The 12548-nt window shown below is 42.6% G+C and overlaps 1 protein-coding gene across 3 annotated transcripts; it reads left to right on the forward strand.

Moving 5' to 3' along the window:
* Positions 1–1436: 1436 nt before the first annotated feature.
* LOC311150759 (uncharacterized protein) lies at positions 1437–6399 on the forward strand. Of its 3 annotated transcripts, none has more exons than XM_084188283.1 (4): positions 1437–1802; positions 4471–4571; positions 4732–4846; positions 5042–6399. In XM_084188283.1, the coding sequence occupies exons 1-4, from the start codon at positions 1598–1600 to the stop codon at positions 6151–6153; spliced, it is 1533 nt and encodes a 510-aa protein (XP_084044409.1). In that variant the 5' UTR covers positions 1437–1597; the 3' UTR covers positions 6154–6399. The 3 variants fall into 3 exon arrangements, with proteins under 3 accessions (XP_084044409.1, XP_084044411.1, XP_084044410.1); XM_084188285.1 differs by having other exon boundaries at positions 1461–1802; positions 4447–4571; positions 5042–6397; XM_084188284.1 differs by lacking the exon at positions 1437–1802 and adding an exon at positions 3030–4246 and having other exon boundaries at positions 5042–6397.
* Positions 6400–12548: the final 6149 nt, after the last annotated feature.

The raw sequence follows: 12548 nt of genomic DNA on the forward strand, positions 1-12548 counted from the left end.
AAGTATGACAATCGGGTACTTTTTCCACCACTGACTACGATGTTGTTGAGCTGTCCTCCGTTTTCTCCTATCACAGCCATTAAACTCTGTAACTGTTTTAAAGTCACCATTGGCCTCATGGTGAAATCCCTGAGCGGTTTCCTTCATCTCGCAACTGAGTTAGGAAGGACGCCTTTATCTTTGTAGTGACTGGGTGTATTGATACACCATCCAAAGTGTAATTATTAACTTCACCATGCTCAAAGGGATATTCAATGACTGCTTTTAGAATGTTTTTTACCCATCTACCAATAGGTGCCCTTCTTTGTGAGGCATTGGAAAACCTCCCTGGTCTTTGTGATTGAATCTGTGTTTGACATTCACTGCTCAACTGAGGCGCCTTATAGATAATTGTATGTGTGGGGTACAGATATGAGGTAGTCATTCAAAAATCATGCAACTTATGTGACTTAAGCACATTTTTACTCCTGTACTTATTTAGGCTTGCCATAAGACATTTCAGCTTTTCATTTTTAATTAATTTGTAAAAATGTCTAAAAACATAATTCCACTTTGACATTATGGGGCATTGTGTGTATGCCAGTGATACAAAATCTAAATGTAATCCATTTTTAATTCAGGCTGTCACGTAACATTTTACATTTTAGTCATTTAGCAGACGCTCTTATCCAGAGCGACTTACAGGAGCAATTAGGGTTAAGTGCCTTGCTTAAGGGCACATCGACAGATTTTTCACCTAGTCGGCTCGGGGATTAGAACCAGCGACCTTTCGGTTACTGGCACAACGCTCTTACCCACTAAGCTACCTGCCGCCCATCAGTGGAAAATGTAACATCATGTGGAAAATGTCAAGGGGTGTGAATACTTTATGAAGGCACTGTGCATTGTACTGCACTTTCCCCGACATGTAACCATATACAGTATATTGACTAATAAGATCATACGTTTTAGGATCTGAATTCTTTATTCAGATCGTAAAACGTCTTCTTTTTTTTTGTCAATAGTTATGGCTACCCTACACTGTATATGCAGATTAGAATATACCCTGTTATTTTCTGGCCGGTGTTAATTTATACAATTTTTGAAGGGCTGTTGCAGTCTCATATTTACGGTAATAAATACTTACCTTCACGCGATAGCAGTGGCTCCAAGACTTCAAGGCAGAATCACTGCAAGGACCATTGTAGCTAGGAAATGTCCCGCCCTCACAGGAGTCTTTTGAGCCTGTGAAGGGACCTGATTTGATTTTTTTTTATTATGATTTTTTTTTTACACAAAAGCAGGTTGATTTAGTTTAGTTAATTTATTTTTTGTCAGTTTGTATGATATTAGATTTATTTTTTACCCACATTATTTCATTTTTTTAGTATCTTTATTATTCAGCCGCACAGTAGGTGGCGGAATACACATCAAATTGTTGTTAACGCCATTATACCATAGAAGAAGAGCAGCGATTGCAATTGCGCACTTATCTCCCGCTTCACTACATTGTTGCCATTTATCAACAGATACGGATTGTTTATTGCACATTATCTTGGAAATTGAATACTATTTACTTCACACAGGCAATACGCATCTGTAATTTGGGCTGGACAAGATGGCGAGCTGTAATTTTCAGGCGCAGTTGGTATCCATTCTGGAGGTATTAGCTAAAGCAGCTGTAGCAGAAATAAACAAACGTGTAGATGATAGCTGTGCGATTATACGTTTGGAAATGACCCAAAGCCAGCGAGATATTGATGTATTGAAAAGGAAGTGGCAAATGATGGAGAGCGAGTTGGAGAAGAAACGAGGACGAAAAGGTAGTTTGTTATTTTTCATGATAAATGTATAGCCTGTCGACGTTGAATTGTATTGGATTCAACGTCGGGCATAAATTAGCATTTGGATCAGGAAAGTTGACTCTCACGATCTCTACAAGCCAGAATGTAATATATATATATATATATTTTAATTTACTTTACCGGTTGTCCGTGCGGTTGGTCCATTGGCAGGTAGGAATGCGTGAGATCCAGAGGAAAGTATAATTAAATCGACTTTCAAAGTGCTAGTAGTTTATTTAAGCAATAAGGCCCGAGGAGGTGTGGTATATGGCCGATATACCTCAGCTAAGGGCTGTTCTTATTCGCAATGAGGAGTGCCTGGACACAGCCCTTAGCCGTGGTATATTGGCCATATATCACAAACCCCTAGGAGCCTTATTGCTATTATAAACTGGTTGCCAATGTAATTAGAGCAGTAAAACTAAATGTTTTGTCATGCCCTTGGTATACAGTCTGATATACCATGGCCTTCAGCCAATCAGAATTCAGGGCTCAAACCACCCAGTTTATAATCAGATTTCTATCACGTGCATGTATGAAAATACATACGCGCCACCATGCATACTTGCCAAGCTCTTGCACGTGTTTACATGGTTTTGTGCATGCTTCAGGTGATAGAAATCTGAATGCCCTACCAGCGCTTTGAAAGGTTGATTTAATTATACTTTCCTGTGGATATTGTCTCACAATAAAATTGTATTTGTCACATGCGCCGAATACAACAGGTTTAGACTTTACCGTGAAATGCTTACTTACGAGCCTTTTCCCCCCCAAAAAAGGAAGAAAAATGTGCTAAAATGTTTTGCTAAAAATAGTAACACAATAAAATAACAGTAACGAGACTATATACAATGAGTACCGGTACAGAGTTAATGTCATGTAGAACCTGAACAGGTGATCTGCGTGGCAGACGTGTCGTCAATCTACAGAGTGCCTCTGCTACTGGAGGACCAGGGGGTGGTGGGCTACTTCTGTCAGAGACTAGACCTTCCTATAGAGACACGCCCCAGGAAGATGCTTACCAAGTGGAAGGAGATGTCTGACAGGTGGGTGAGTGTGTCTGACAGGTGTGCTGGCAAGGCGGTCTCTGGGGCTGGTAGCACTCAATTATTTAGACCAGGGCCTGGTTTCCCCAAAAGCATTTTAAGGCTAAGTTCATCATTAGAACCATTGTGGTTCTCATCCACGTACTCAGCATCTCCGTAAAGTCTTCCTGCAATGAAACGACTATAAGCACAGAGCAGGTATGTGGTGTGATTATGACACTGTGGTCTCTTACTTAGTATACTGTTGGTGGTCTTGAAAACTCAGCCTTAAGATGCTTTTGGGAAACCGGGCCCAGGGCTGTTCAATGTCAGTCATTCTAATAAGGGACTAATTCAGATCTGAGACACCAGGTGAGTGCAATTAACTACCAGGTAGAAACAAAAAACAGATGTTTCGACCCTCCAGGACCGGAATAGAACAGCCCTGATTTAGACCCACCATGTTTGAGTTTGACCCCTGGATAAAGAACTACATGTCTGGGTGAGAAAACTACAGAGATACTATATGTAATGATGCTGTTTGGGTGCTGTGCCTATTCACCTGTTCTATTGCAGCACTATGGAGTGACCTGTATTCAGATTATTGGTGCTTTCGAGACAGCTGGGAACTCAAAGAAAGAAACTCGGTCTCAACCGAGTGGCGCAGTGGTCTAAGGCACTGCATCGCTAGCTGTGCCACTAGAGATCCTGGTTCGAATCCAGGCTCTGTCATAGCCGGCCGCGACCGGGAGACCCATGGGGCGGCGCACAATTGGCCCAGCGTCATCCAAGGTAGGGGAGGGAATGGCCGGCAGGGATGTAGCTCAGTTGGTAGAGCATGGCGTTTGCAACGCCAGGGTTGTGGGTTCGTTTCCCACGGGGGGCCAGTATCATTTTATTTTTTAATAATAATGTATGCACTCACTAACTGTAAGTCGCTCTGGATAAGAGCGTCTGCTAAATGACTAAAATGTAAAATGTAAATGTAATGTGCAGGGGTACAAGGTAGTTGAGGTAATATGTACATGTAGGTAGGGCTAAAAGTATCTAGGCAGTCAGGATAGATAATAAACAGAGTAGCAGCAGCGTATGTGAAAGTGTCAGTGTGTGCGTTTTTGTGTGTTTGGGGCGTCAATATATCTGTCTGTGTTTTGTGTGAGCTTATGTAGTGTATGTGTGTGTAGTATGTGTGGAGTCCAGTGAGTGTGCATAGAGCCGGTTCTAGAGAGTCAGTGCAAGTAGTCAGGGAAGCCATTTGATTAATTATTCAGCAGTCTTATGGCTTGGTGGGTAGAAGCTGTTCAGGAGCCTTTTGGTCCCAGACTTGGCACTCCGGTATCACTTGCCGTACCGCTTTTCCTACCTGCAAAAGCAACAACAACAAGGACAACCAGTAAAGTAAGTTAAAATATAATTTTATTCAACATTCTGGCTTGTATAGGTTGTGAGAGGAAACTTTCCTGATCCAGATGCTCATTTATGCCCGACGTAGAATTCAATGAAATTTAACGTCGGGTCTCCAGGCTAGTAAATTGATTGCATATGTAAAACCCAAATGTGTGAATAGCCCTAATATTTGACTGAATACAATTCTTTTCCATGTTTTTACCCCATGGCATCAGAGACATCTTCATATCCAGTCAAGATTGTTTTGAACAAGCAGAAGAGTAGCTCACAGTGGAGAGACAGAGAGATGGCTGTTGAAGAGGACTCTCAACCCCAGGTGTGATGCATCACCTTTTACAACTATAGAGACCTGACCTCTTGGATCAATTCTGCTATTGGAATATCAGGAGAATTTATCGCTTTTGTGTGATTCATGAGTATGAAAATGGTTAGATATGGTTTGTGTCCAGAGTAATAACCTCAGTCTCCTGTTACAGCCTACAGATGCGGAGCAGAGAGTGGAGACTGAACCCATACTGATCAAAGATGAGGAGACAGCAGAGGACGTGTGGAAGGCTGACCCTCAGGAAGAGCTCAAGATCCCTGGAGAGGGTGGGTGTGACCATAAGGGGTACTGCTCTGTCTGTCTATGGAAGACTGTGTGGGTGTGGTGGTATGCACGTTCAAAATTGCTACATTGGTGTTGGGTGTTTTATGTTCTGGCATATGGAGCGCACGGACACACAGTCAGTTCTAACTGTTAAGGGTCTTTTGTAATGTTTTTCATGTTTATCCCGAAATCTTTAGAGCCTGTTTCAAAACCTAGGAAACCACCATCCTTTGAGCAACGGTACTGTAATGAAGAATTCATCACACAACCCAACATATCTCCTGAAGACTCATTGGAACATTACCCCATTTCTAATCGTCCAGAGGAACCAGGTACACCCCGGCTCGCGTCTACAGAAGTGTTCAGCACAGAGCAGCACCGGCAGGACGAGGACGAGGACTCACTAGACCTAGTGATGGTGAAGGATGAGAAAGAGGAGGAGCTAGATCAGACCACGGCCCTGGCAGGACCTGACCAGTTTGTTATGGATGAGACTGATGGGCAGCTGTGGACCTCTGTGGATCCAGGCAGAGATACTGACCCTGATGGCCACCCAGATTTCTCCTTTCATTCCACAGAAGAGTACTCTCAGAATATCTCAATTTTCCCATCTCATAGTGGGCTGCCATCCGTTCCTACTATGACAGATGATGTGGGGCCATCGCTTCACTCTTCTATATGGAAACCACATGCTAACATGTTCAGTGCAGCATCACACATGAAAAGACATATCAGGACAATGGCTGATGGGACTAGACAACAGATGCCAGAGGGACAGAGCAGCGAGAGGCTGAACTCAAATAATGAAGGAAATAGTTTAGCTCTACAGCCAATGCAGCATCAATACAGGGCTTCAGAAGCAACGGTGAGATTGAGTGAGTGCATGACAGAGTCAAACATGGCCACCACCTCCACCTTCTCTGGATACAGCCTGAGTCGCAGTAGTTTTAACATGGTGAAGAGAATGAGGACTCAGTGGAGGTCGGGCGGCACCACCGAGAGGCGTTTCAGCTGCACTTTCTGTGGGAAGAGTTTCCAGCGTCTCTGCCAGCTCAAAGAACACCTCCGGAGTCACACCGGAGAGAAACCGTACACCTGCGAACAGTGTGGCAGGAGTTTCACCAAGCAGTGCAACCTGATCAGACATGCTATGGTCCACAGCGGGGAGAAGCCCTATGAGTGCACACAGTGTGGGAAATGCTTCACCAGGCGCTCCAAAATGACATCGCATCAGAGAACTCACATAGTAGAGAGTCCAGTGTCTCAATACGTGGTGCCCGCATACCCTGGGGATCCACACAAAAGTTGAATGTAGTCTCATGAGATGGAACTTAATTGCATAGTTGTTCTGTAACACTTTATGTGAAAATGTGGTACAGAAGTTATTTTGAGACATTTTCAAATGTTTTCCTCACAATTGATTTGTAAAATGGTTTTCATGTTTGACTATTGATGGCTCCTCACTTTCGTTTTAAAACCTATTTACAACTGGTAACAATGTGTATTTGTACCACAATCATAAAAACAATGTTATATAATAAATAATCGTATTGATTTTATGAGTCAATCTGCGCTTTTAAATTAATAATACATGGGACCTATATAGAGCTTTTTAATTACCCAAAGTTGATTTAGAATTGTAGAAACTAAACAACAAAAAAACAGATCACTGCACGACACCAGACTAACAGCAAGAAGAAACTAAAAGATGAAACAAAGAGAAGAGGGAGGGGCTTAAAGTAGGGAAAAGTGTGATGTGTCCTCAGTCCTCTCGTCTCTTCTTGAAAAGGTAATAGGGGAGGTGGCGAGAAGAGTGATGGGCATGAAAATGTGCTTGTACGTAATGACAGTCCTTATCCACTCAAGCGTCATCAGGAAAGGACATTTACAGGGATAGATCCCAAAATAAATGTAAAGTGATCATTTGTTTTTAAGTTAGTTGTGCAAGACATTTTTATAGATAAAAGGATAAGTAGCATATCATTTTTAAAGGTGAACTGCACTCACCGATTCTGCTTGTGTTCCGGTGCTCATTAAGAAATGCAGCGGCCATTACTGAAGCCCAAAATAGTTGTCTTTGTGGTTTAATGTGGATATTTCTTTGCCATTCAATCACAACAAACAAACAAGGGCAGTGGTGAGTAACTTAGTGACAGCGAGTTAAGCTAAGCTATCTGCTATGGAGACTTAGAAGTTTTTAAGTTGACTTCTCGCCTCTTGACTGACTCGCCATCTCAAGATGATCTGCTAATTCAGTTCTATGTGTAGGCTAAAGCCTGTGTTGACCTTGTGTTTAGCCAACCTGACAGCAGCTAGCTAGCTAGCACAGCTTCGGGATAGACTAGCGAGCTGTAACTATCTAGCTGGCTGATATTTCTCTGTCATCAGTTATAGTGCCTTCAGAAAGTATTCATATCCCTTGACTTATTCCACACTTTGTGTTACAGCCTGAATTCAAAATGATTGTTTGTTTTTTACCCATCTACACACTACCCCATAATGACAAAGTGAAAATGTAGTTTTTTTTGCAAATGTATTAAATGAAATATGTAATTTACATAAGTATTCACACCCCTGAGTCAATACATGTTAGAATCACCTTTGGCAGCGATTACAGCTGTGAGTCTTTCTGGGTAAGTCTAACAGCTTTGCACACCTGGACTGTACAATATTTGCAATATTTGTCAAAACTGTAACTAGGCCACTCAGGAACATTTAATGTTGTCTTGCTAAGCAACTCCAGTGTATATTTGGCCTTGTTATAAGTTATTGTTATTGTATCCAGGACATAACGTTTAATTCTTTGCCACATTTTTTGCAGTTTTACTTTTGTTCCTTATTGCAAACAGGATGCATGTTTTGGAATATTTTTATTCTGTACAGGCTTCCTTCTTTTCACTCTGTCATTTAGGTTAGTATTGTGGAGTAACTACAAGTCACCATTGGCCTCATCGTGAAATCCCTGAGTGGGTTTCTTCCTCTGGCAACTGAGGACGCTTGTATCTTTTGTAGTGACTGGGTGTATTGATACACCATCCAAAGTGTAATTAATGCTCAAAGGGATATTCAATGTCTGCTTTTTTATTTTTACCCATCTACCAATAGGTACCCTTCTTCGTGAGGCATTGGAAAACCTCCCTGGTCTTTGTGGTTGAATCTGTTTGAAGTTCACTGCTCAACTGAGGGACCTTACAGATAATTGTATGTGTGGGGGACAGATGAAGTAGTCATTCAAAAATCATGTTAAACACTTATTGCCAGCCCATGCAACTTATGTGACTTGTTAAGAAATGTTTTACTCCAGAACTTATTTAGGCTTGCCATAACAAAGGGGTTGAATACTTATTGACTGAAGATATTTCAGCTTTTCATTTTTTAAAATTAATTAGTAAAAATGTCTAAAAACAGAATTCCACTTTGACATTATGGGGTATTGTGTGTGTGTGTGTGTGTGTGTGTGTAGGCCAGTGACACAATCTCTATTTAATCCATGTTAAATTCAGGCAAAATGTGGAAAAAGTCCAGGGGTGTGAATTCTTTCTGCAGGCACTGTATGCCAAGATAGCAAGAAGTGTCTGGAATGTTTTTCATGAGACACTAGGTCTACAACACCTTGCTACAAAATAGCTTGCAACTTGATATCAACAAATGTGTTGAATATCCCTTCTTCAGTCAGCTCTGATGTCAACACAATATTCTATAACAGGCTAGTTTTGTCTAGTCCCATTTCTCGTTATGTCTGTTGTTAGATCATTCCCGGGGGACAATTAGCAGAACTAATATCCCTACAGGTGGAAGCTACATGTGGACATTGCACAAAACATGGCCAGCTAGAGTGTAGATAAATGTATCAACAACAAAAAAATCGAAGGGTGTGTTTGTTACAAAGACAAAATATTTTCTGCTGTAAATAGGCTATCATATTGATTTGCTAATTAAGACAGTACAGTCGTGGTCAAAAGTTTTGAGAATGACAAGTATTGGTCTTCACAAAGTTTGCTGCTTCAGTGTTTTTAGATATTTTTGTCAGATGTTACTATGGTATGCTGAAGTATAATTACAAGCATTCCATAAGTGTCAAAGGCTTTTATTGACAATTACATTAAGTTTATGCAAAGAGTCAATATTTGCAGTGTTGACCCTTCTTTTTCAAGACCTCTGCAATCCGCCCTGGCATGCTGTCAATTAACTTCTGGCCCACATCCTGACTGATGGCAGCCCATTCTTGCATAATCAATGCTTGGAGTTTGTCAGAATTTGTGGGTTTTTGTTTGTCCACCCGCCTCTTGAGGATTGACCACAAGTTCTCAAAGGGATTAAGGTCTGGGTAGTTTCCTGGCCATGGACCCAAAATGTTGATGTTTTGTTCCCCGAGCCACTTAGTTATCACTTTTGCCTTATGGCAAGGTGCTCCATCATGCTGGAAAATTCATTGTTCGTCACCAAACTGTTCTTGGATGGTTGGGAGAAGTTGCTCTCGGAGGATGTGTTGGTACCATTCTTTATTCATGGCTGTGTTCTTAGGCAAAATTGTGAGTGAGCCCACTCCCTTGGCTGAGAAGCAACCCCACACATGAATGGTTTCAGGATGCTTTACTGTTGGCATGACACAGGACTGATGGTAGCGCTCACCTTGTCTTCTCCGGACAAGCTTTTTTCCGGATGCCCCAAACAATCGGAAAGGGGATTAATCAGAGAAAATGACTTTACACCAGTTCTCAGCAGTCCAATCCCTGTACCTTTTGCAGAATATCAGTCTGTTCCTGATGTTTTTCCTGGAGAGAAGTGGCTTCGTCGCTGCCCTTCTTGACACCAGGCCATCCTCTAAGTCTTCGCCACACTGTGCGTGCAGATGCACTCACACCTGCCTGCTGCCATTCCTGAGCAAGCTCTGCACTGGTGGTGCCCCGATCCCGCAGCTGAATCAACTTTAGGAGACGGTCCTGGCGCTTGCTGGACTTTCTTGGGCGCAATGAAGCCTTCTTCACAACAATTGAACCTCTCTCCTTGAAGTTCTTGATGATCCGATAAATGGTTGATTTAGGTGCAATCTTACTAGCTGCAATATCCTTCCTTGCCTGTGAAGCCTTTTCTGTGCAAAGCAATGATGACGGCACATGTTTCCTTGCAGGTAACCATGGTTAACAGAGGAAGAACAATGATTTCAAGCACCACCCTCCTTTTAAAGCTTCCAGTCTGTTATTGTCAACACTCTCACCTGTGTTAACGAGAGAATCACTGACATGATGGCAGCTGGTCCTTTTGTGGCAGGGCTGAAATGCAGTGGAAATGTTTTTTTGGGATTAAGTTCATTTTCATGGCAAAGAGGGACTTTGCAATTAATTGCAATTCATCTGATCACTCTTCATAACATTGTGGAGTATATGCAAATTACCATCATAAAAACTGAGGCAGCAGACTTTGTGAAAATTAATGTGTCATTCTCAAAACTTTTGACCACGACTGTATGCCTCGACTTCGCAAATGAAAATACGTTGTGTAGAGCACAACCACAGAACAAGGAGCATACACATCTTTGGTACAACTTCAGCTGTCCCAGAACTAGCAGGGAAGTCTATTCTATTTCTTTGGTCTATTCTAAGGATTTGGCTGTCTAACCACACACTGACATGCACATCTCTCTGGGTGAGGTTCTGTCTTCAAGTCTCCAGTGGGTGATGAAGTCCCTTCCATCTATGTAATGTATTACTGGTTATGGACAGGTGCAGTCAGGTGATAGGCGGGGTAGAGTGCATGACACTCCATCCTGGATATGACAGAGTTGGCCTCAACCCATGGGTCCAGCAGGCAGTTAAATAAAAACAGTCAGATGTAGGAAGTTGGCACTCTTCTTATACCACTATCAAATTAAATCAAATTGTATTTGTCACATGCGCCGAATACAACAGGTGTAGACCTTACAGTGAAATGCTTACTTACAAGCCCTTAACCAACAATGCAGTTCTAAGAAAAATAAGTGTTAAGTAAAAAATAGATAGGTAAAAAAAGAACAAATAATGAAAGAGCAGCAGTAAAATAACAGCAGCGAGGCTATATACAGGGGGTACCGGTACAGAGTCAATGTGCAGGGGCACAGGTTAGTTGAGGTAATATGTACATGTAGGTAGAGATAAAGTGACTATGCATAGATAATAAACAGAGTAGCAGCTAGCCATTTGATTAGCTGTTCAGGAGTCTTATGGCTTGGGGATAGAAGCTGTTAAGAAGCCTTTTGGACCTAGACTTGGCGCTCCGGTACCGCTTGCCGTGCGGTAGCAGAGAGAACAGTCTGACTAGGGTGGCTGGAGTCGTTGGCCATTTTTAGGGCCTTCCTCTGACACCGCCTGGTATAGAGGTCCTGGATGGCAGGAAGCTTGGCCCCAGTGATGTACTGGGCCGTACGCACTACCCTCTGTAGTGCCTTACGGTCAGATACCAAGCAGTTGCCATACCAGGCGGTGATGCAACCAGTCAGGATGCTCTCAGTAGTGCAGCTGTAGAACCTTTTGAGGATCTGAGGACCCATGCCAAATCTATTCAGTCTCCTGGGGGGGAATATGCTTTGTCGTGCCCTCTTCACGACTATCTTGGTGTGTTTGGACCATGATAGTTTGTTGGTGATGTGGACACCAAGGAACCTGAAGCTCTCAACCTGCTCCACTACAGCCCCATCGATGAGAATGGGGGCGTGCTCGGTCCTCCTTTTCCTGTAGTCCACAATCATCTCCTTTGTCTTGATCATGTTTAGGTAGAGGTTGTTATCCTGGCACCACACGGCCAGATCGCTGACCTCTCATTGTTGTCGGTGATCAGGCTTGCCACTGTTGTGTCATCGGCAAACTTAATGATGGTATTGGAGTCGTGATTGGACATGCAGTCATGGGTGAACAGGGAGTACAGGAGGGGACTGCACACGCAACCCTGAGTGGCCCCCGTGTTGAGGATCGGCCCATCAGGAAGTCCAGGATCCAGTTGCAGAGGGAGGTGTTTAGTCCCAAAGTCCTTAGCTTAGTGATGAGCTTTGAGGGCACTATGGTGTTGAACGCTGAGCTGTAGTCAATGAATAGCATTCTCACCTAGGTGTTCCTTTTGTCCAAGTGGGAAAGTGCAGTGTGGAGTGCAATCGAGATTGCATCATCTGTGGATCTATTGGGGTAGTATGCAAATTGGGGTGGGTCTAGGGTTTCTGGGATAATGTTGTTGATGTGAGCCATGACCAGCCTTTCAAAGCACTTCATGGCTACAGACGTGAGCGCTACGGGTCGGTAGTCATTTAGGCAGGTTACCTTAGTGTTCTTGGGCACAGGGACTATGGTGGTCTGCTTAAAACATGTTGGTATTACAGACTCAGTCAGGGACAGGTTGAACATGTCAGTGAAGACACTTGCCAGTTGGTCAGAGCACAGCTTATCATGAGAAACTCTACCTCAGGCGAGCAAAACCTTGAGACTTCCTTAATATTAGATTTCGTGCAACAGCTGTTATTATGTAGCTACTGACCAAGCTTCCTCCAGGAAGAAGCTTTGAATCGGTTAGTAACCTACAGAGGAATATGAGAAGAGTGCAATTGCTGAACTTATGTAGATATTCTAAACAAAGTGTTTTGATAACTTGCAAGTGTAATGGTTCCATGTAGAATAAACCATAATTCACATAATACTGTAGAAAGTGTTCTTCTAATATAACAATGTACAAATATTACAC

This window comes from Coregonus lavaretus, assembly GCF_964263955.1.
Source record: "Coregonus lavaretus genome assembly, chromosome: 23".
Taxonomy (NCBI): domain Eukaryota; kingdom Metazoa; phylum Chordata; class Actinopteri; order Salmoniformes; family Salmonidae; genus Coregonus; species Coregonus lavaretus.